Raw genomic sequence first — 26,180 nt, forward strand, 5'->3', positions numbered from 1 at the left:
ATGAGCTGGAACTAAATTTCTAATTAAGGAAGAAAATATATGTAGCTATTTAAAATATAGATATGACTAAATTTAAGGATATTTTGAGGTATTTTACTTGTACCGTTTAGATATTAGAAGTTTTCTTAGAGAGTTGGGAAGAAAGCAACTCCATTCACTATCCCAATAGCATTGCACTATATGATGCTAACCACTTTGCTCTGAAAAGCTTAAAATGTTTTCACAAATATTTCCTGCTTAATCATTGCATATTCTTTTAATCTTGTCTGAACATTATTCAGGAATGGTTTTTCCATGCGAACAGGATTTTCAGTTGAATTTAGCAAGGCTGTTGTGTTTGTTTTCTTTTCATTATTTATGATGGGATAATTCCTTCCCTTGTCATAAGGATTTGGGTTCACATTTTTAATTGCTATAAAGAATAGTAGCATGACTATTTTGAGCTTATTGAGACAGGCATGATATAATATAGAAAACAGAAGCATAAAGAGCTACAGGCAACTGATGAAAAAACTCACACAGGCAAAAAACTGAGCTTTGGCTCTCTGATCTATTAAAATTCCTAGTCCCTGGAAATGTAATCTATATTATATCAGTCCCATGAATTGTCCTTGAAAAATGAAAAAGGAAACAAGAATAGCTTTGTTGAACACATGAGCTCACACAAAACTGTGCTGTTTCTTTATTCTTTATTTCTTTATCTGTATAATTGTGAATATGTTATTTTTACCTAGATCTTTAGCATACAATATTTAACTCCATTGGTATTTAGCACATAATATGTATCTACTTCTTTGCAGTAGAGGGACGTAAAACGACCACGTGATTTGTGCCATCCACTGTTTCAACCAGGTTTCTATTGGCTGACATAGAAAACATAGATTAAAAAAAATAATATATATATATATATTTGGACACAGTATGAACTAAGAGATTTTGATTTGGACCATAGGGAGGTGGAGATAGGGTAATGGCTAATTTATGGGAGAACAACAGTGATAGCCTGATGGGAAAAAAATTAGAGAGAGAACAAGAACATGGTAACATGCAAAGTGGAATAAACAAATACAATTAATAGATTTTTCTCATTTATTTTCCATTAGAACATTGTGGGTCTGGGTGGAAGATTGCGAAATAATCAATGGGCCCAAATGCGCAGCAATAGATGATCCATAAGGCAGACTTAGGGAGGGTTAGGTGGGTACCAGAGAGAGGGGATAGGGACTAAGCAGGGGCACAGGCCCGTGGCTACCAGGTCAGCCATAGCCAAAGCCACTGGCTGTGCAGCCTCAGTGAAGGAATCATCATTGGGCATATCCAGCTTGGGATGTAGCCTACAAGGAGTTTTCAGCTTCCATATGACATTTATTCATGGAATAATTGTAATCTCTTCTATTATAGTATGCAAGAATACGAAATCAAAGCCTTGCCTGCTATTTCAGAAATTCTCAGCGGTGCTGGGCAACATGGGTGTTGGCTGTGTGAGGGGAGGTTGAGGTAGAATGAAGAGAGATTTTAGCAAAATTCATATTCCGTGACTTTACTTAGGGGTTATACACATAACACGTGTGAATAGCAATGAGATGATGATGGTGGCTTGAATGCTGCCGCTTTCTCTTTGTGTGTCCGTGTTAGCCATTGATAAAAGATCACAAAACTTTCTTGTTGAGCCAGATCACAGACTCAGGATCTTGTCAACACAGCAGGCCAGGAAGCCATCAGGATTAAACATGCCTGCTGTCGCTGGCATAGCACATTCACATGTTCATTCAATAAACACTTACTAACATCTTCTGTTTGGCGCTGGAGAGGTAAAGATGAGGTTGAGGGAGACAAGGTCCCCAGCCCAGTGAGAGGGGAGCAGCGGAGACCAGCAAGGCAGCGATTTCCACAGTGTGATGTGTTGCTATGGAAGCACATTCTAATGGACATGGGAACTCCTGGTGTCATAGACTTTTATAATCTCTCTTTGAATTTTATGACCTATACTAGAATCTGTCCCTTCTAAGAAAGGCTAAGCCTAGCAATAATAGTTTTCTCTTAATTCTGTATAAACAAACCTCTCTTAAGTCTTTCCTGGTGAGGTCCATGCAGATGATACAAGCAAGTGAACACCTCAACAGAGATTTTGACAATTAGTAAATAAGGGCAATAATACTAAGACTAGCTTACGTGTATCAATAAACATTATGGAGTGTTTTGCTGTGTGTATAGTATCTAACTAGATTATAATGCAAGGAATCAAACAGGCAAAAAATGAACAAAATTCCCTGTCCTTCAGGGGCTTGCATTATAATAGGGAAATTCAGACACTAAGAAAGTAAATTTGACTGTTAGGGGATGAGAAGAATTAAGAGTTTGTGTCTTATCAGAAGTACAATATACATATGCATTAAAGATTCTGAAAGATAACACAGCAGGCTTTGGTGGTGGATATCATGGAGTATTGGGACTAAGGTTTATGGGGCCCAGGAAGAAATGGAGGCTTTTGCTTTTTGTGTTATGCAGTTTTGTTTTGTGGTTTTATTTTACTTTTAAAATAACTTGCATGTATTATTTTTATGATCAGGTAATCTGGCTTAAAATTTTAAAAAGAACATAAAAATAGTAAATACATATTGCTTCAGATGCAATTATGATATTGCACGATGGGATATAAAGCTTAGGGTAGAGGCTATTTGAAATTTCTTTTTGATCTTTTGATTCTCTTGTTTTTAAAAGCATCAAATTGTCACTTCCTGCTCATGGATATTAGGAATAGCTTATATTTTGAAAAAATAAACCAGAGTCCTTTTTCATTAGAGATTCTCCTTTCTGGAATTGAATAATTTATAAAATATTTAAGAGCTTATCTTTAGTGCATACTTTCTCAACAATTGTTGGCAGATATAATTTTTAAATAGAAAAGTTTCTTATACATTTCTTGAAATGTTCAAAAGTATACTCAATGAGTTATTTTTACCTAGTAGACAAAATGTGCTTAAATTAAATTGAAATAAACATATATTTTTGTTTCTCATAAACCAGGCAGTAAAAATGTTGAAATATATAATCAATTAACAAAAGGAAATGCCACAAGATATAGATTACAAATTATAAGCAATGTGTTTTAATAATTACATGATCAATTTACTATTAAATAGTTACATAAAATGTAAAGTGCATGTATGAATATTTAGGGTGACATACCTTTGGCATCACTTTTCTCTAAGTCTTTTAGTGCTTGAACAAACGTCAGTTGATTTTCAGTGAGAGGCCAACTGTTATACAACACCAAACACTGTATGATATACTTGTAAAGCTGTGAAATAAAATGCAGCATTTAAGAACAGACAATAAGAATAGACACAGTATGTGCCCGCTATAATTTATTATTCTAGGCACATGATAAATGCATAATTTTCTAGATCGTGTGATTATAAATAAACCCAGCTGTTCTCTAAAATTTTATAACACTATAATTTATAAAAGTTTCATATCCTCACATACCCATCAACACCTGCTACTACCTAACCTTCTAATTTTTGCCAGTACAATTGGTAGAAAGTGGAATCACACTGCAGTTGTATTTCACATTTCTCAGATGATCAAAGAGTTTCAGTATTTCTTTCAAAGCTGTTGGCCTTTAGGGTTTTCCCTTTCTGTGCTTAGAGCACAAAAAAATGATTGCCTACATAATCTATTATTTTATTACTTTTATGAATTAGAATTTTACAATGAAATCTCCAATACATCTGGAATTTGCCTTTATTTATGCTGTTAGCTAATGGTCTATCCACTCAACAGTGCATGTTTTCTCTGATTTATGGTGTTGCCTTTAATTCTATATTAAATTTCTACACAAAAATGGATATATTCCTATTTTACTTTCTTCCATTGCTTCATTTTCCTATTTTTTGGACTAATTAATACTATTTTTTACTGCTATGTTTTTTACTGTCTCAATATTTAGAAATATTAAGATATACTTTGCTCTTCTTTTTCAAAGTTGACTTAACTATTTGTGAATTGTTATTAAGTCCTATGATTTTTAGAGTAAGTTTAGAAATTTTCTGACAAATGCAGTTTGAATTTTGATTGAGATTGCATTGAATTTAAAAGTAAATTGGGGATCACTGGTGTCTTTATACTATTGTCTCACCTCTGTGAAAAACATGAAATACTTCTCTATTTATCCAAGTCATCTAAGTTCTCCAGTTGCTTTTTTTTTTTTATTTCAGCATATTATGGGGGTACAGATTTTAAGGTTTCAATAAATGCCCATTTCCCCCCCTCCCCCCAAAAGTCTGAGTCTCCATCATGACCATCCCCCAGATGGTGCACATCTCACTCATTATGTATGTATATACCCGCCCCCTCCCCCTCCCCCCTGCCCAATACCCTATTACTGTAGTACCTATGTGTCCACTTAGGTGCTACTCAGTTAATACCAGTTTGCTGGAGAATATATCTGGTGCTTGTTTTTCCATTCTTGGGATACTTCACTTAGTAGTATGGGTTCCAGCTCTAACCAGGAAAATATAAGATGTACTATATCACCATTGTTTCTTAGAGCTGAATAGTACTCCATGGTATACATATACCACATTTTATTAATCCATTCTTGGATTGATGGGCACTTGGGCTGTTTCCACAGCCTTGCAATTATGAATTGTGCTGCTATAAACATTCGAGTGCAGGTGTCTTTTTTGTAGAGTGTCATTGGATCATTTGGGTAGATGCCCAGCAATGGGATTGCTGGATCAAATGGTAGATTCACTTGTATCGCTTTAAGGTATCTCCATATTGCTTTCCACAGAGGTTGAACTAGTTTGCAGTCCCACCAGCAGTGTAGGAGTGTTCCTCTCTCTCCGCAACCATGCCAGCATTTATTGTTTGGAGATTTTTTGATAAAGGCCATTCTCACTGGGGTTAAGTGATATCTCATTGTGGTTTTGATTTGCATTTCCCTGATGATTAGAGATGTTGAGCATTTCTTCATATGTTTGTTGGCCATTCTTCTGTCTTCTTTAGAAAAGTTTCTGTTCAAGTCCTTTGCCCACTTTTTAATGGGGTTATTTGATTTCTTCTTCCTGATTTTCGTGAGTTCTAAGTATATTCTAGTTATCAGTCCCTTATCGGATGCATAGGATGCAAAAATTTTCTCCCATTCTGTAGGTTGTCTGTTTACTTTCATGACTATTTCTTTGGCTGTGCAGAAGCTTTGTAGTTTGATCATGTCCCATTTATTTATTTTTGTTGCTGCTGTGATTGCCTTTGGGGACTTCTTCATAAACTCTTTGCCCAGGCCAATGTCTAGGAGAGTGTTTCCAACTTTTTCCTCTAGAGTTCTAATAGTTTCATACCTTAGGTTTAAGTCTGTTATCCAGCGTGAGTTGGTTTTTGTGAGAGGTGAAAGGTGTGGGTCCTGTTTTAGCCTTCTACAGGTGGCTATCCAGTTTTCCCAGCACCATTTATTGAAAAGGGATTCTTTGTCCCAGCATATGTTTTTGTCTGCTTTATCAAAGATTAGCTGGCTATATGAGGATGGTTTTATATCAGGATTCTCACATCTGTTCCACTGGTCAATATTCCTATTTTTGTGCCAATACCATATTGATTTAGTTACTACAGCTTTGTAGTATAGTTTGATATCTGGCATATTAATGCCTCCCATTTTGTTTTTGTTGCCTAGAATTGCTCTTGATATTCGGGGTCTTCTTTGGTTCCATACGAAGCGTAAAATTATTTTTTCTATATCTGTGAAGAATGCTGATGGGATTTTAATAGGTATTGCATTGAATCTGTAGATCAGTTTGGGTAGTATAGACATTTTGATGATATTGAGTCTGCCGATCCACGAGCATGGTATGAATTTCCATCTGTTTACATCCTCTGCTATATCCTTCCTCAGTGTTTCATAGTTCTCCCTGTAGAGGTCTTTTACGTCCTTGGTTAAGTATATTCCTAGGTACTTTAATTTCTTTGTTGCTATTGTGAAGGGAATTGAGTCTTTGATTTGGTTCTCAATTAGATTGTTGTTGGCGTATATGAATGCCTCTGATTTCTGTGTATTGATTTTGTATCCTGAGACTTTACTAAATTCATTGATCAGTTCCAGGAGTTTCTTGGTTGAATCTTTGGGGTTTTCTAGATACAATATCATATCATCAGCAAACAGTGAAAGTTTGATCTCTTCTGCCCCTATTTGGATACCTTTGATTCCATTTTCCTGTCTGATTGCTGTAGCCAAGACTTCCAGCACTATGTTGAACAGAAGTGGAGATAGTGGGCAGCCTTGTCTGGTTCCAGTTCTAAGTGGGAATGATTTCAATTTTTCCCCATTCAGTATGATGTTGGCTATGGGTATGTCATATATGGCTTGTATCATTTGCTTTTATGTCCTTTATTGAAGTGTTAAGTTTTTCTCTATAGAGAATTGATGTATTACTGGTTAATTCCTAGATATTTTACAATTCTGTTGCTGTGATGAAAGGCATCCTATTCTAGTGTCTAACACATAGTGCTGGTGTAAAGAAAGGCTATGAGTATTGGAAGTTGTACAAGCCATAGTGTGCTGGTTAAGAGTATGGCCTCAGGGGCTGGAGCTCTCTGCGTTCAAGTCCTACTTCATTACAAACTAGCTGTTTGGCCTTGAGCAAGTCATTTATGCTCTCTGTGCTCCAAGTTCCTTGATTGTTAAACAGTGATAGAATACTTACTTCAAGAGTTGCACATATAGTGGTAGCATTCCTCGGGTGTTGGGCAGATGGAACGGGGAGGTGGGGATGGATATATGCACACCTAATGGGTGCACTGTGCACTGTCTGGGGGATGGACACACTTGAAGCACTGACGCGGGTGGGGCAAAGGCAATGTATATAACCTAAACATTTGTACCCCTGTAACATGCTGAAATAAAAAAAAATTAAATAATTTATGGGAGAATTAAAGATCTGTATGTATACACAGTAACGGGTACATAGTAGATGACGAGCAAATAAATATATACGTACTCATTATTATTAATAAGATTGTCTCTGACAATCTTGCTATTATACCATCTATAAATAACTCAGTGATTATTTCAAATACTCTTTTATTTATTTTGTTTCTTGTATTATTGGTCTGACTCTCCATTATCACAATGTTCCAGTATCATTAAATACTATTAATAGCAATGATAGTTGACACTCTTTCTTATTGAGAAATATGATTGAGGAATTAATGAAATATGGCTCATAAGATCATTATTTTTATTATATCGCCCTATATTACTATATTGAATACAGAAACAGGAGTTTGCAGGGTTTTGCCCTGAAGGAATGTGTGGACTCAATGGTTCACTTATTAGAGGGTACTATCATAAGAGAGCTCTCAAATCTCCCGTAGGGATGTTTTCCAAGAAGGCCTTCCAGTATCTCAAAATCTGTGAGCCTCCCTGTGTCTTGAAAGACAAGGCAAGGCAAATATAGCCCACAGGATGGGAGCCAGAGATAATGAATGCCCTTTGCCCAGAGATGCACCCTGGTGGTTATAAACAACCTGTTTTATAGAGATGGGTTTCCTACTTTCTCCTGTCTGTGTACCTTTAAGTCTACAATAAATATTCAAAGAAATATAGAGTCACTATGCCTCTTTTGTTTTACCTTTGTTAATTGACAACTACCGTCTTATAACTTAGACGTTAGCCCCTGAAAGACTTTGTACCTGTTTGTTCACCTAGATAGATTAGAAGCCCTTTGAGAGGACTTTTGACCCTAACCCACTATCAGTCTCCCCTAGCAACTGCATTCCCTGATATGCAAATATGTTATCCTGACAATTGGTAATTGATGTCTGTGATTATAAAAACCTGTATGAATCTGACCATATTGCTGGACGTTCATGGGCATATGTCCAGTCTCCTGAGTACCCCCGCTGTTATATCTGATCTTTTCATATAAAACTATAAACTATACCTTAGTCTCTGTGTATTCTTTTATTCTATTTCCTATCAATTTTTTTATCCTCTGTGATGACCCCTATCTTAGGGACATAGTTCCCCAGGGAGAAGCAGCTGATCTCTTCGCGGGCCTGCCTCAACTACTCCCCCGCACTTTCTTATTCCAATTTTAATAGGAATACACCTAAATTTTCTCATTAATGTAATTTTTTGTATATAAGACTTCTCCATTAAGTTTAAAAATTTTTGATATGTAACATTTACCGTTGAAAAGTTCTCTTCTATGCTAGTTTGCTAAAAGCACTTTTGAGAAATCTGTAATAAATATTGAACTTAATCAAATGTTTCAGGGTTATATATTTTCATCTAGTCAAAATTACTATGGTGACTAATACTGATACATTTTTAACAGCAAAACACTTTTGAATTCTTGAGATGAATGCTACTGATCACTTTATGCACCGGTAGAATTGTTATGTAGTATGTTCTTTATAATTTTTCATTCATGTTTATAAATGAATTTATTCACCTTTTTTTTGTAACTTTTATCTTGTTTTGGAATGAGAATTACATTAATCTCTTAAAAAGCCTTGGAAGATCTGTATAATTTTTTTGTTTTCTAGAACAATTTGCTCCTAGAAAGTCTGTTAGAGCTTGGCCTATAGATTTTTGGAAAATGAAGACTTAGAAGACTTTGGATTATCATTTCAATTTTATTATTCTTTATTGTTTTACTCATGTTTTCTATTTTCTTGTAAATCAACTTTGCCTTTCCTGCTCTCCTCTTGTTGGCACAGAGTTGTTTACAACATTCTTAATTTTTTTTAAACCTGTTGTCGTCTTCACCCTTTTTGTTGTTGTTGTTCTGTAATTGGTTAATTTACATATTTTTTCTCTCTTTTTCTTGATTGATCTTACTAGAAGTATATCTAGTTTATTAATCTTTAAAAGAAGTAGCTTAGAATTTTTTAATCTAATTTATTTTTGTTCCCCATTTCATTGATGTCTGTTCTCATCTTTACTAAAACCCTTTTTCTTTTATCTTTGAGTTACTTTCTTGCTTTTTTCCTAACTTTTATTATAATAGCTTAGCTCATTTGTTTCTGATTATTCATGCTTTTTAATGAATTAATCTAAAAGTAGCATTCCATTAAATGCCATTTTAGATGTTGCTTACAAATTTTTTACTTTTATTGAATCTTATGTATTTCATAATTTCTTTTTGATATTCTTTTTAGCTAAAGGATTATTTAATATACTTTAGGTTTTCACATTTATGGGACTTGAAACTACCTGTTAATTATTCATTTCTAGTTTATTGCATTATGTTCAGATAACATATCTATATAATATAGATAGTATGGATTTTATTGAGGCTTCCATTTATTACCTATTACAGGATATTTTTAAAAAAATAATGTATGTGCAAAGAAAAAGTATATTCTTTGTTTATTAGGTAAAGTGCTTTATACAGATATCTAAGCTATTAAGCTTATACTTAGATTTTTCAAATCCTTGTAATCAGGGCGGATGGTTTAGGGATGATTCAAGCGCATTACATTTATTGTGCACTTTATTTCTATTATTACTACATTGCCACTTGCCACTCACTGATAGGGTTTTGATATGACTCTGAAAGCAACTGATTAATTATGTTCTCTGTGCAGTCAAACCTTCTGCCTTAGCAGACATAATCTGTATTTGCGGCCACTCCCCAGTGCTACATCACCACCTCCGCTCCACCTCAGATCATCAGGCATTAGATTGTCATAAGGAGAGTACAACTTAGATCCCTGGCATGCACAGTTTCCAGTAGGGTTTGCACTCCTGTGAGAATCTCATGCCACCGCTGATCTGACAGAAGGCCGAGTTCAGGCGGTGATGCCTGCCACGGAGAGTGGCTGTAAACAGAGATGAAACTTCACGGGCTTGGCTTGCCTCTGCTCACCTCCTGCTGTGACGCCCGGTTCCTAACAGGCCATGGACTGGTACTTGTTTGTGGCCCTGGGATTGGGGACCACTGTGTTAAAATATTCAATTGTTAATTGTTGACTTATTTTTTTTCTCCATAGTTCTAATAGTTTTTTTCTTTTTATTTATTGTGTTTGGGTAGTTAGGTGCTTCTATGTTAGTTATGCTCATATCTACTTGATTTATAATATCCTTTATAAATCATGTGTATTGATGTGTTAAATCTATCATCACAGGTCTCATTTCATATTTGCCAGGTATGTTTATCTTTGTATTTTTAATCTTTCTTTGGCATTTTGTTTAAAAGTGTCGTTTTGGACTACTTATAGTTGGATATTATTTTTTATATATCTTTAAAATTTTAGCCTTTTAATTGATTAATTTAATCTGTTTGAATTTAGTGTAATTACTATATTAGTATTTAATTCTGGCACTTTCTTTTCTTTTCAATTCCTTTTACTTTTTTTGTTTTTGGTTTCCAAAGACCAGATCATGTTTTTTTCTGCTGCTTTAAAATATATGCATTGTCCGTTTTTCCTGCAGTTTTAACCACATACAGATTAGTTTTTATTAATATGTGATCTTTCATATGTGACCTTTATTACTAATAGTATGTGACTTTCAAAGTTATATAGACTCATGACTCAAGTGTAAAGTTAGATAATTATATCTACATAATTTAGTATACAGATGAAATTTGCCATGTATTTGAAGATTTGTCACAGAGAAATAGTCAAGAATGTTTTATTCTTCAATTCTGCTTATACACTGGTGACCTTGCATAGCATATATTGACAAGTTTTAGGAAGTGGATTGTTTTATGTTGTACTAGATTTTTAGGAGCAGTCCAACTGAATACTTCTTTTTAACGTAAATATACCTGCTGTGGCGTGCTAGGAATATCTTCTGTGGTGGATGTACTGGTAGTTTCCTCCTCCAAAAGAGGCAGACCAACGTCTTGTATTATACCTCCAGGTTTACCCTTAAAGGATTTCTGACTTCCTGGGGTAGCTTTCTTCTTAACATTTACTTCTTGTTCTTTCTTGGATGCAGCATGAACTAAAAGAACTTGTTTGCTAGCTGAATAGGAGAAATTTTAAGTTTAATTTAAAACGTGTTGTATATATATAATTGTTATTAACTACATTAGTTAGATCTCTTTATAAAATACTCAAAGAAATAGGTCAATTCTTTTTGTTTTAATGAGATTAAACCCAACATGACTGGCTTCTTGGAAATATTCTGGTCATAAAGAAATCTGCTATAACCATATGTGACCTGCACAGAGCAGTGAATATTCTGAACAACTATTGATTGCTAAAATAATATACAACAATTCAACAGTTTCTCCTTTATTTTGTACCACTCAAATGACACTAACTATTAATAACATCACAGACTCTGACTTTGTTAATGTTTAACACCATTGTGTATGTTATCACACTTTAAAAGACTTTCATTTTAATTTTTAATTTATATTTTTATTATTTTGTAATTAACAGATAATATAAGTACACTTGATAGAAATAAAGAGAGTGTTGAATGTTATTAATTAATTCATCAAACAGGTATTATTGAGGGAACCTAAGTGAATGACACAGGAAAATTTCAATTCCAGCCATAACAGAATAACGAGCATTATACTTATTCTTCCACCATAAAAAATGATAAAATTGGACAATATGTATAAAGCAAGTGAGTTCAGTCACTTGGACAATATGCATGTCAGGATTGTGATCACTTTTATTTACCATTGGTTTGGAGATCCCAACTGATGCCACAAAAAAATGAAAAACAGTATGGTTTTAAGAAGAAATATCAATTGGCAAAATAAATAAGATTCTGATTTTGTTTAAAATGTAAATGCAAAACTGGAGAATGGAAGCATAAAAGCTAAAATATTTACAGTGTATTTGGTCAAAAAATCTAAATTATTAACAATATTTTTTTCTGGGTAGCATGATTATAGAGAATTTCTTATTTCCTTGTTTATAATTTTCTATTTTTCCAAATTTTCTGTGTTTGGTCAGAATAAAGTTACTAAAGTAACTGAATAAATAATACACCTCTGAGTTTCATTGTTAACCATTATTTCAGAAAAATTTATTTTATGTATTTAATAAGTCTTTAAGAATATCATATTGAAAGTAATAACTTTAAAGTTTCTGTTAACTTTAATAAGTGGAATATTTTCTAAAAATCATGCATTGGGAATGAAAGAAAAGTAAAAAATTCTTTCAGAATAATAAAAATTCTACTTATTAAGAAAGCTCGTGTAATAAGAAAGTAAAATTTTCTCCAAGGTGAAAAGTCTTTAAAGTACACATATAACCAATTTATTAATTTTCAGAGCCTAATTTGACATGCAAATGCAATAGTGGCATTTTAATATTTTACTATGATATTAAGTTTTACATATTTAAGTGGTTACTTGCTATTTTATCTTCATTTTTACAATGTCATGCAAACATAAATATTTATGAAAGCAAATATGCAGTTCAAAAAGGCACACTTACATTGGGAGCTCACATTTTTATCACTTCTCAAGAAGTGGAATGCTGGGATTATAGCTTGGCCTTTTCCAATGGAGCTCACCATAATTTCTTCATTTTCTAGGACCTGCAGCTTGACGAAAGCATCTGGTTTGGACGTGCGCACGTGTATCGTAACAGGTTGTGGTACTGACACTTTAACTGAATACCTGTCAAAAAAATTAACTTTACAGTCAGGTATATTAGTCTCTCCCTCAAGTCAGTAAAGGAAACGGTATAATTTTCAGACATGATAAAGCTAAAAGTGAAACCACCTTGCAAAGTCTGCTAGCATCCTGGAAATAATAGTTATTATAGATGTTGGCAAAGGATCCTAACATTGTATAGTAAAACAAAAGAAGTATAAGGACTTTTATTATCATCAAATCCCCAATTTAAAAATGTACCTTTTTGTTTAGACATAATAAGCATTCACTGATAAAATGTAATAGACTTAAAAGTCACTAAACCCTGTAACAGATCTGCAAACTATTGTCGCACTAACCCTTTCCATCACATAAAGAGACAACTGGCAGAAGCAGTGCCCTTGGAAGCTTCACTGATAACAGTGTTTTCCTTGATTCACAAAAATACAGAAAAATTAAAGTAGTACCCACAGCCTCCATCCTCATCTTTTACCAAAAGGTTGGAAACCTCTTGCAAAAAAGAGTGGCCCTTTGACTGAATCCAAATTTTCCAGAACAAATCCTCTTATTTTTATTAATACATTTTTGTTCATCTTTTATATTTTTATTTTATTTTTAAAATGATTGTATTTAAAATACTAAAGAATAAAATAAGTTTCTACAAAATAATCCTCCCAGATTGACCAGAACAATTAGAAATCCTCCCAGATTGACCAGCACAATTAGAACACTAGCTACTAAACCATAAGGGCTAAACTGATGGCTGCCATGCTCATGATTTAGTTCTAACTTTCCGGCCTGACTGGCGCCACTACTGCATGAGGCTGGTTGACGAGAGTTTATGGGGGTCAAGTACACCAGTCTGTTATCAGTTTTTGACAATGGTGCACTGTGTATCTGTTTGAAGTGCAATTTGCAAATAGTTGTACAGCTCGACAGTATTTTTTAATTCTGTCTGCCTAATAGCCCATCATGTCAAAGAAAGTGCTGAAGGAAGAAAACAGATTTTTTAAATGAGGATTGGGAATTGCAATGTTATCTTATTTCTGCTAAAGAATGTTTAAAGTCACAAAGAATGTTTAAAGTCTCAAAAAATGTTTGAAGTCAAATAGGATGACAACAAAGAAAATATTATTACCATTATATGCAACCATCTAGGCTTGATCCTATATAATGCCCATATAATCATATTACCCTAAATTAATTGTTTCTAAAAGAGTATAGAAATTCAAATTAAAAACTAACCCAAGATTTTACTGCAGAATTGATTTTTATCCTAAAATATTAACATTTTTAAAAGAATGCATTTTCCCTTTGGTCACACAGTTGTACCTGAATAAAATTTTCTTATCATTGGGTATGTAGTAATCTCTGATTTCCTTTATAGTAAAGGTATTGCATGGAGCGTCCCGAGAGAGGCATGGGAGTGGAGTATAAGAAGCAATGAGGCGCAGTTTCCATCGTGAGGCTAATACGTACATGTCACCAGTAAACACTTCAGCCACAAATGTATATCCCTTCTATAAGAAAGAGAAATTATGCAGAAATGAATAATATTGTTACTAGTCTCTTAAATGTATAATATATCATGGTACTAAATGTTTTATTATCTTGATATACATATAGATCCTGAGATCTCTCAATAAACGATAGAATCCCTAGCATTATGTTTTGAGATTCCTCTTAGAAAGTGCCATCTTACATATTGTCAGGAAAATGATTAACTCTGACATTTTTCGTTGTGTAGTTCCTTAACTATATTTAAGGTGCTTAACTGTAGTAGATGATTTCTGTTTTTTTTTCTAATTCTTCTAATGCCTCTGAAGGCAAATTTCTATCATCTCACCATCCTAGAGTGGCCCAGTAACTTCTGATTTGATTTTCCTGTCTCTCAGATTCCTTTTTCTAAAATACTGAAGTGTGAAAAGCATAAGAGTTCATAGAAATGTAGCCCCCCTCGGATGACAGGTAAAGCTAGGGAATTAACAACTGAGTTGATTCCTTGGACCCCAGATGTACAATTGGAAATGAGCTCTTTAGGGTAGAGAAAAGAAGCAGCTAAAGAAGCTGGGAAAGTACCTACTTTATGGTAGGTAGCAACTTGGTTCAATACAACTGGATATCTGGGCAATAAGTCCATGAACCAAGAGCAAGAAACCATAATAAGATGCAAAGCTTCAAAGTAATTCTGAGTTTACAATTTCAGATGCCCCTAATAAAGAATAAAAAGATAGATTTGTCTCCAGTTGTTCTCTGTTGAAGAGGAAGTTCTCTGATATGTTTAGATTTCCAGAAACAAAAATTAGATACATACAAGCCAGAATGAATAAAAAAAATCAATAAACATCTAGGAATATTAACTCATAATGAAGTGAGAATTGCCAACACCAGTAAGGACCTTTAGACATTATGTTTGGGGTGAGTAAAAAAGGAAGATAAATCATGCATGCTAAAGCACTTTTACTTGCAAAGTGTAATGCACAGATTTGTTGCTTTTTTTATTATTACTCGAGCAAATGGTACTAATGCATTAAAGAAGCAAAATAAAATTACATGACTCCTGCTTTGTATTTGTCCAGACTCAGAGAATAATTTTAAGATAAAAAAAGTTATAAAATAGTGGGATAGGTATCATCAAGTGAAAACCTATAGCTAAACCAGTGATATAGGATTATAAGATAGAACCTGGCTATTCTAAATGGATTCAAGATTCTCAGAGTAAAAGAGTTACATATAGAGTACTGGGGACTGAGAGATCTCATGGATGAGTATTCTGAATTACATTACATTACAATGACATTATGTGGTCTTCGAGGAATTATGAAAAAAATAGAGTGAATAATTTTGATTTTTCAAATTGAAGAATATGTACTCTGCAACCACAAACTAGTAAATTTAATAATGGTCCTTTATCAAGGTTCTACAGCAGATCATGAAAAAAAGGATGTCTCATGAGAGAACCCAAAAGAAAAAAAAAAAACAAAAAACAGATACTTATAAGCCAACATGAGTTTCCTGGGAACAAAAACTTCATTTCTTAAAATAAGATTATAAGACACCCAATCAGGTAAATATTGCAGGCATGGTGTTACAGAGTTCATTAAGGCATACATCAAGGCCTCTGATGAATTTCATATTGGCCAGGATGCCTCATGATGAGTTAGCCACAAAATCTCCACCTAAGGTCACCTGTTAGGCACTATCTACCCAGCCAAAGATGTCCAGTTGTCTCTTGAGACCACCATACCAACATGCCTTGCAGGTGCCCAAACACTAATGCAATCATAAGATACAAAACAATGGAGTAATGATCCTTTTTATATTTAGGTGTGTCAGAATTCCCTTCAGAGGCAGCATCCAGTTCTGGAAACCACATTTTAGGAGGAATGTTGAATATTTTGAGAAATGTTCAAAGATCAAGAATCATGAAGAGAGGAAAACTGCACTACAAAGTTACCACTGAAGCTATTCTTCTAGTCATACAATTTTATATCCTCCCCAATCTCTCCATTATTTTTTCCTAAACAGAGCTATCTAGAGTGAAAAGGTAGAATAGAAAAGACATGAGAGAGGAAATAAGTGTGTTTGGTGTGATCTAATTTACAATTTAAATATAATAGTTAAGTGGAGATGGAGGGTTCTGCATAGTAACTCAAAATGCATTATTTAGAACATCTAAAAATAATTCAAGCTTAGTCTAGAGAAGTAAGTCTTTACTGGAGTTACTAAAATAAAAAACAAACCCAACCCAACCACACAAAATATGCTAGATGTAAATAACAATCAGATTCTTATTTGAGTCAACCAAATGATATTTAAAGGTCCCTTCCAAAATTAAGTATCCATGACTAATATTAATATACTTTATCTAGTGAAGTAAAGCTCATTTCTAGATTTTGATGACATCTATGACATCTTGATAGTCTCCCTTTAAATGAACTCATCTTATTGATCTTGATCTTTGGGACTTTTTATTTCTAATCACAGTTAAATTGTTTCTATTCAAAAAGAAATCTAGGTCAAACTGAGAAAAACAAACATTCAAAAAATAATACACTGATGTGAAAACAAGTTTGCTATTGAAGAACTAGTTCTCCCCTATAGTGTCTGGTTTAACCCAAGGTTTTCTGCTATAAAAAGATAAATTTCATAAAACTGCAATTTTCAATAAAATTTAATTTATTAGTACATAGAAGAGAATAAGTATAGTGTAAAAGGAAATTGTACGAGTCAAATAAACATGGCAGTATATGTTTGATGTGCAGAAATTGATTTTTATTAGCAAATTGTTCTGTTTTTAAGTGAAATATGAATACCGTGTCAAAAACAATTAAGAAAAGTAAGTATAAATAAAATTAACATAATTATAATAAATATAAACAAAAATGTCAATACATTGACTTTAATCAAATAAGTTTTTAAAATTATGTCTAAGTGTATAATTCCAAACATAAATAACTGCACACAAAAATGTTTATGTTTATCAGATTTTCTCATAAAATGTAAATGTGAAACTTGCCAAATTTAATACAAAGTAAAAATAATTTAAGGCTGTTATAATTTGGTAATATCTTCAAATTTAGTAAAATCTGACTTTAATGTCAACAAAATTTATCTCATGAAAAACAACAGAAAAATGCTAAGGCTTTAATAAAAACATATACGAGTTTTTAAAATTAAAAAAATTAAAAAATTTTTTAAAAAGTTTTAAAAAATCAGTAAAAACTCAGTAAAAATAAAATTTTGAAAATACTCGTATATATATATATATACATATATACACATACGTATATGTATGAATTAGATTAAATGATCAAGAATGATTGCTTTGATTTTTAAAAAGTTTCATAAAATCTCTAAAATAGCTCAAAAATGTTTTAAATTTTTGATGGAGTTAACACGTTTTTAACTTATCTTTCATTCCTACAAAACCATTAGATAAGTGTACAGCCACAGCTCAAAGAGAAAAATGAAGTTCAAAGCTATATAGCTGAAGAATAGAAGATCAGAGCTAAAACAGATCTCTTGGTTTCCAGTCCACGTACACATTATCCTTTGTCATGATTCCCTAAAACACGAGTATGGGATTTAAATAAACAGAGAGACAACATGGTTTGAGTGAAGGTCAGCGATCAGAATGTATCAATCCACAGGAGTAACGTGCCAAGTGCTTCTGGCCCCTGAAGGAATTTATGTAGCCCTAGCAAAGACCATGGGAGTCTGAGGAGGTAGGTGGCTGTGTAATCTCAATTTTCTGAAATACAGAGCAGTAGAATAAAAACCCAGTGGGAAACAGAGACAGTCATTTGCTTTAGAGACAGGACTAAATGAGCTCTTTTAGATCCATTTATGTTTTAAGGATTTACATGATTTTATGATTTCAATAATTAGAACTTCTAAAGCTTTCTTTTTGTCATATTTTCTTTGGGGAAGAGGGGAAAAAAGAGAACTGAGAGGTAATAAATACTCTAGCATTCACATTAAGTATCTCATGTTGTCAAATAAATGAGACTTCTGTAAGGAAAGAGCAGGGCTCTTTTCATGTTAAGTAGAAAATACCTCTGCCCTACCTTCTCCCTGCCCCTCTACAAACTGATGGATTTTTACTGCCATTCTATTATATGGGGAGAACAAACTTTACACCTACCTTATTCTTGGTATAAAGATAAGGCACCACCTTTTGGAATACCTTTGGTACTTGTTCCATTGTGTCATTATTAACAACATGTAGCATACAGACTGGAAGTGTAGTGTATACTTTGGGAAGCAAAATCATATCTTGAGGAACCAAAAATGTTTCTCTGTAATTACAAAAGCATGAACTTTCCCTTGACATGGATCTTAAAGAAAGTCTGAAATTAGGCTTAATGCTGAGAAATTTTTTTAAAAGTCTAAAGTTCCAAATAAGTATAAAGGTATACATATTATTTTCTTTTAAAAATTACTATTAATATGCTATTTTCATGTAAATGAAAACTCCACTAATAAGTTCCATTTTATAATTAATTTGTGACTTTTACCTAATATGCTGTTGCTTAGAAATAAAAGAATATCTTTCTCTACTAAAAGCATATTAATGTGTTATATTATTTTTATCATTTACATAAAAGTTCTAATAATTGACATTCTCAATAGTTTGATGAAATAAACATAAATAAAAATTTCTATAACATCTCATTGAAGGATAGCAACTTTGGAAGAATTTTAACTAAGTCATGAATGCAACCTACAAGTCAAGACTTTTATTATTATCCTAAATAAAACTCTACAGATATGAATATTGCCATTATATAGACTATACCTGAATACAATAAACCAAGTATTTGGTGGCTGATCTTGATAGGTCACAGTATAGTCAGCAAAAGCAATCTTAGTTTCTTCATCTTGATAGCATGGATAAGATTCCATAGACTTGCACTTGCTTTTAAACATTAGTCTAGAAATGTCAAAATATATTAAGTATCAATGGCAAAAGCCACTTTAAAAATAAACTCTATTTACAAAAAAACAAATAGGCAAAGATAGTATAAAGTATTACAGGACATTGTTTGCTGGATTGAGTTCTTGATCAAAGTGGGGGGGGGGTAGGGGGGAAGGATTGTGTGGACCATGGTGCATGGTGCCAAAGTAGGGGAACCCCACCTGGGTCCACCATAGCAGATGTCTCTCAAAGGTACTCAAGGTTCCCTGAGCTCTTAGACAAAGGAGAATGTAATTCATGATCAAGGGAGTTATCAAGGTTTATAGGTGGGAAATCAGAACCAAAGTTCAAGCTATAAAGATAAGAAAACTAGAAGCAGGCAAACCAGCAATAAAACTGGGTGAGAGTCACTGAATGGTCTGGAACTAAGGTATAGAGTAGAGACAAGAATGGAGTTTAAAGTTAGGAAAAGGTTTGCAAAAATAGATTTAACAAAACTGAGGGCATGAACAAGGGGAGAGGGCTACAATTTTCCTTCTGCAAGATTTCTGGTGCATGAGAGAGTACAGCATGCTATGGTTAAAATAATTATGGGCTGAGATTTCTCCATGTTTGCTCCCTGGAAGGCTGGGGCACATTCCAGAACATGATGGAAGTGATGGCGTGATGAATTTTTCAGGTCTTATCACTCCCATTCTGCCAGAATCTGGATCTAGCCTTAGTAACACCAGGTATATTGGGTCCTTTATACAATGAAGGCATTAGCTGGGATGGAAGCCATTATAGCCATAGAGAACAGTTCTCTGCTGGAGGTCTAGACAGAGCTGGAGGTGTTCTTGTCTTCCAGAAGGCAGATGGCTTCACTGATTGTCAGTGAGAAGCCAAGCCATGGTGGTCCTTATGGAGAATAGAATTCACATGCTGCATTTGATCACTGGTCTTTGTTAGTAAGAGGAAATTAACAAGGTAATACTTGGAGGGGATCTAAAAGGCCTTTGAAAATGATGACAAGAATAAAGAATAGGGTGACCGTATATTCCAGTTTGCCCAGGATAGTAGTGGTTTATAGTCCTGGTATAGCTATGAATAGTTCTCAATCTTCCCTTGTCAAAGTGGCCCAGTTTGGATGATCAATACATGGTCACCCTAGCTAGGAACTATGTGTCTGTTAGTGCAGAGAATCACTGTATTGGAACTGGCCCAATCTACACATCTTACACATGGCTGTGCCAACACAAGAATTAAGCAGGTCATAGAGGAAATTGTATGTAGTGGGACCTGCCACCATTTTAACATAAGGGTGGGATTCAAGGTCTTCCCAGATTGTCACTGTTCCCCTCATACATTCTACACTTTTTCATATACCTCAAGAAATCCTAATAAATAGAGCGCCATCACAATCTTGTGCTCTCTGTGTACATCCATACAATTATAATTTTGGGCAAAAGTGTACTTCTTTTAGAAAACAGGTGTTCTGGAGCAAAAGTTAATCAAGTTGGAGTTATCAGGCAGTAACAGCATCTGTGGGCCAGGAGTAGGGTGAGGTGAGTGAGGCATTCGCTCGGGGTTGGGCAAGTGTAGAATTGGATTTTGTCTTTAGTTAAAATTTTGATATTTGGTTCATCATTTTTTTCATTAATTTTAGGCTATTTTAAATTTTTAAATATTTTATATATAATTTTCTACTTATCTCTTGATTAGAAATAGAAATTCAATTATTTTATGTTAGCCTTGAAGGGTAACACCTTGTCTTAATTCGAACAGTTTTCATGTAGATTTTTTAGTATTTTCTACACACACAATCATATCATCTGTTAACAGTGAAAGTATTATTTTATCCTTTTAAATTATTTCACTTTATTGTATTTTTGCCCTTCTTGGAATTTCACGATTGTCTTGAATAGAAGTGGTTGGACAGGCATCTTTGTCTCATTCCCAAACTCAGAAAAAAGCTTTCAAAAATTTCACTACTACTTGTGTTTGCATTAGTTTTTGTTTTTGTTTTTATACTAGATTCCTTCATATATTAAGGAGGATTATCTTTAATTTGTGTTTGCCCAGAGATATTTTTTTTAATTTTGAAGGTGTTTTAAAGTATATCAAATGTTTTTTCTGAACCCATCTATATGACTAAATCTTTTGTCCCTTTTTATTATGTACTAAATTAAAGTGAGTAATTTTCTAATATTAAACCACCATTGCATGTCTGGGGATGGGGAGACCCACTTAATTATGAGGTACTACCCTTTTTAGATAAATCCAATTTTGATTTGCTAATATTTTATTACATAATTTTTGCATCTATGTTCAAGAGGGTGATTTGTTTGCAGTTTCATTTTTCATATAGTCCTTGAATTTTCATATCAAGGTTATGAGTTGGAAAATGTTTCTTCTTTTTCTGTTCTCTGAAAAATGTATATGATTAATCTTATTTATTCTTAAATTCACTAGATAAGCCATACTACATAACACTAGAAAATGTATCATGCAACCCTGTTCTACCAGAGTCTCATCTAAATGATTACTTTAAACGGTAGTAATTTAATTATTACTTTTATTTGTAATGTTGCCAGAACTTTAGAACTTTTTAAAACCTTTTACCCAGTGCCTGAATTTTGCATTACTACTGTCATGAAGTTACTCCTACATATAGCTAATTAGTGTGATTGTCCTTTGAAGATAGTATTTCTTTTTTCTCTGGCTGCTTTTAAGGCTTTCTTCTGGTCTTTGATTTGCAGCAGCAGTTTGACTCCCATGAGTCAAGGTGTTATGTTGTTTTTTTATTGTTGGTGGAAGTGGTTTTTTTTTTGTTTTTTTTTTAATCTTTCCTGCATGGGTTTGCAGAGTCTCTTGAAATTATGATAATATGAATTGATGCTTTTTGGAAAAGTTTTGGAAGGTTCTCAGCTGTTATCTTCTACATTCTGGGATGCTAAATATATATATATATATATATATATATCATATATATATTTATATATATATTGATATATATCATATATTCTACATATATATTCTACATTCTGGGATGCTAAGTATATATATATATATCATATATATATATCATATATATATATCTATATATATATATATTGACTTTCTGAGCATGTTCCATGTGTCCTTCATGCTATTTCCTTATTTTCTACTCATTTTCTCTTATGCTTCAGGTGGGATACTTTTTATTGACCTATTTCCCAGTTCACTAATCTCTTCTTCTATCCTGCCTAATCTGTTATTAAACCCATGAATTAGTTCTTAATTTCAGTTATAAAAATGTTAATTTATGCAATTTTCATTTGGCTGTTTAATTAATTAAATTCTCAAACTTTTAATCTATTTTCTCTTCCTTTACATTTTATTTTCTTGGGCATTTTCATCATAGAATTTTTTTATAGGTTTTCTTCTGCCACCTCCAACAACATCTGGATCACCAGAAGGCCTACTTCTTTCAAAATTATGTATTTCAATAGTTTACATATATATGTAATTTTCTCTTAGTTTTGCTCAGATTATACTGTCTCTTGGACATGAATTATGGCTAGAATGCAGCTTTTCTAAGGCTCAACCTACTGCTGATTTGCCCCTGTTTACAGACTGTTATCCCCCAGGGATTTCACCTGACTACTGTAATTGTTTACTGGGATCCCTTCTTCTACAAGGCCCTAAACTCTAATTTTTATCTTCTCAGTACTATAAGATTGGGAAACTGTTCCACTTTTCAGAGTTTTTTAGATGTGTGCTTAGAATTTTAGATATGTGCAACTGAAGCATAAACAAAAAGTAGCAAGTACCATAGAGATGTTTCAGATAAAATATCGTGAAAGTTCAAAGGCAATGGTGTGTTTTTAGCTTCAGTGATTGGGGAAAACTCAGTAAATATGTTAGTATTCAAACTGGACTTTGAAGGACATCAATTTACTGCAATACGAAATATCATTTTACTGCATTACCTTAAGAGTGAAAGTGAATACTGTTCTAAATTCGGTTCCAATATAGCCCAAACTTTTTGAAGAGTTTCAGCAACACTGGTATTTTCCTTTGTGTCTAAAAATAATAATAAAAGCAACAATATTAAAGCTATACGATCCCTAAAATATCTTGTCCACAGCCTTCATTTTTACAAATGAAGTTGAAATTCACAAATAAGATGGTATCCAAAGTCATGAGCTTTATTAGCAGAAAAATCATTTTTAAAATATAAAGCTATAAACATCTAGTCAGGGCTCTGATCGCCATATTATGCTATTTCCCTTCTTCTTTAGTTTAAAATTCATAAAATGTTCTTTGATCTAATTAAGATAGTCATCAAAGAACTTACATATGGAGATCCCTGTTACACCAAAAATTTTTTATGAAAGGTCTTTTCTCAGAAAAAGTAATCCATCCAAGTTTTCTAAAGAACAATGGCTAATAGAATCTCATTAGAGCTCAATCTATTTCATTATCTGCAGATGGCTTAAAAGTAGTTGCTTTAACAAGAAAATGGGAATCCATATTAAGTGCCTGAAATATACCATATCAGAAATTGACATTCTCTTTCTAATTATTCTATCTTAATTTCTTCATGTGCTTACCAGTATCTAAAACTGATATCTTAATACACTTTCTTATCGATTGTGTGCTTACCACCACTAGAATATAAGATTCACCAGAGCAGAAACTTTGTTTGTTTTATTGATTTCCATAAGGCCAGAATCTATAACATTGCTGTACACATATGAGTTATTCAATAAATATGAAATATGTATTGAATGAAAGAAATGCAAACATTAAGTATATTATTAAATTGCTCAAGTTTTTCAGTCTCTAAAAAAGGAAATAAACCATTGCATAAATATAATTTTCACAGCATATATGCACACCAAAAAGCATATTTTACCATCTGCTATGGCTTGAATGTGAAACCATGGCAACCACTTATGTTGACAGTTTTACATGTTGGAAACTTAATCTCCAGTGCTTCAGTGTCGAGAGATGGGACCTTGGAGATCATTAGGGAGTGGGTTAGTTATGGAGGAAGTGGGTTCCCAATGAAAGGATGAGTTCTGGTCCACTTCCTCCCACCTCTCTCTCTCTCTCTGTCTCTCTTTGTCTCTCCCTCCTGCACTCATGTACATGCTCTCTTGCTCTTCCACCTTCCACCACAGAATGAAGCAGCAAGAATCCCCTCGCCTTGACCTTGTACTTTCCAGCCTCCAGAACTGTGAGAAACAAATCTCAGTTCTTTATAAGTTACCCAGTCTGTGGTATTCCATAATAGGTGCACAAAATGAATTAAGGCATCATACATTTAGTTTGATAATTGCATGTATTCTTTTCTAACAGAAAAAAAAGCATAAAAATCAGGCAACTCTAAAATTTTACTATCACTGAACTATGCAATATAGCTTTTACTTTTTACTTTTGTATATCTGAAGTTTGTACTACTAAGATAAACATTTTGACTACTGTCGTTAAATGTTTCAAATAGACACATTTTTACAAGGAAATGTTTCAATATATGGGAAGAATTCTATCGGAGGTCAGATTTTTCCTATCAAAATGTCAACAAAAATCACAGAATGAAAATGATTGAATATAATTTTGCATCTGCTATGTTTTATTTTAAGCTGATGAAATAGACATAGACTTTTTCTCAAAAATATTTTATTTCATGTGCATATGTGTATTTGATTTAATAAATCTAACAATACACTTGAAATGCATTTTATGCCTCCTAAATGTATATCATTTATTATCATTCATTAATTCATTCATTTATTCACCAATTTCTTTGAAAAATGATCTAGAAATATAAAAATACCTATGATTTAGTTGAAGCTGATTAATGAAACACAGTGCTGGGCACTGGGATTGTTTACAGAAAAACACTAGTTCCCTGTTTAAAAGAACTCACAATAGACTGGGATCATTCACTCATTCATTTATCCATTCACTACTCTTTCAGCAAGTCCTTATTGTGTACTTATTATGTGCCAGACACTGTGCTAAATTCTGGGGACAAGAGAGTGGGTGAGTTGACATGTTTCTTGATCTCAAGCAATTTCAATATTTGTAGGATAAAAATTAATTAGCTGGGCCATAAAGTAGGGTGACTCTAAAATAGTTTTCATTAACATACATAAACAAATATTCATTCTTACATATACAAATTCATTTATAAATGTTTGAAAAATTATACCTGGTAGTCTGGCTTTCATAAGTAATCTAATGTAAGTTCCTCTCCACATGGCTTGAATTTTAATTGCTGCTGCTACCTCCTCAGGAGAGTATTCTTTGTCACTTGTTGGCATACAATATTTAACGTCTACCCATTCCACTGGAAAGAGAAAAAAGCTTTGAGTTGAAAGTTATATTTAATTCCTTCCCCAAGTTTCAGTGCCTTTAACTACTAAAGCCCTCTGATATATGAAATACCACAATGGGAGATTTATCATCATATTTAACCTTGCCCATTGTCGGTGGTCCTTTTTTTGAATGTAAACATTCAGGAGAAGGGAGACACACAAAATAGCGACACCTTAGTGAATTACTACTGTTGATTCCTCTCTCACAATAGCCAGAGGTTTCTTTAAAAAGTGAAAGAAAATGTTAAAATGGTGAGAACAGAGCATGAGAAGGAGAGGCAAGTAGTTACTTGGGTTGTAGGATCTTCCCAGAATTCCTCAAATCATATCATATAGATTAGTGACTTTCACATGTTTTAAGGTTAGGAACACATAAAACAGGGAAATTTGGGGCCCCCCTGGAAGTATGGATGGCAAAAATTGGGAGTAGGGGATTCTTCTCAGACCCTTGTAACCTCTGGAGCTTCTCAGAGCATAGCTAGAACTCCACGACTGCCCATGCAGCCCTGTTCTACCTACACCACAAACACTTCCAGTGCACTTCTCTCAAATTATTTATCTTATATAAGGCTAGGAATTTTTTTACTAGATATTTAAAATTAATCAGTACTTAAAGAACCCTCCTCCAAGGCGGAATCAAGTAACTCCACGTCCAAAACCATAGCACGGAATGCAAATTTGAAGTTTGGAAAAGGTTTTGTTGATTGAACTTTTTTCATTAAGCGCCATAAACAAATATGAAAAACCTGAAATACATAAAATAAATTTATATATCTTTTAAACCAAGAAGATACTATCACCTAGTCAGAGAAGCTCTAAATATCTTTAGATACTCTAAAA

The 26,180-nt window shown here is 33.4% G+C and overlaps 1 protein-coding gene across 3 annotated transcripts in view; it reads right to left on the bottom strand.

The window, feature by feature from the left end:
- ADGB (androglobin) overlaps positions 1-26,180 on the bottom strand; it is a 146,568-nt gene that overhangs the window by 29,825 nt on the left and 90,563 nt on the right. For all 3 annotated transcript variants that reach the window (XM_012752190.2, XM_076002881.1, XM_076002882.1), the window contains 9 exons: positions 25,951-26,086; positions 25,175-25,312; positions 22,944-23,037; positions 18,874-19,008; positions 18,220-18,373; positions 13,905-14,092; positions 12,412-12,596; positions 10,776-10,975; positions 3,190-3,301 (listed from right to left, as the gene is read on the bottom strand). In XM_012752190.2, the coding sequence (XP_012607644.2) occupies positions 3,190-3,301; positions 10,776-10,975; positions 12,412-12,596; positions 13,905-14,092; positions 18,220-18,373; positions 18,874-19,008; positions 22,944-23,037; positions 25,175-25,312; positions 25,951-26,086 (1,342 nt within the window). The remainder of the gene's footprint in view (positions 1-3,189; positions 3,302-10,775; positions 10,976-12,411; positions 12,597-13,904; positions 14,093-18,219; positions 18,374-18,873; positions 19,009-22,943; positions 23,038-25,174; positions 25,313-25,950; positions 26,087-26,180) is intronic.

Source organism: Microcebus murinus, chromosome 5, assembly GCF_040939455.1.
Source record: "Microcebus murinus isolate Inina chromosome 5, M.murinus_Inina_mat1.0, whole genome shotgun sequence".
Lineage (NCBI taxonomy): Eukaryota > Metazoa > Chordata > Mammalia > Primates > Cheirogaleidae > Microcebus > Microcebus murinus.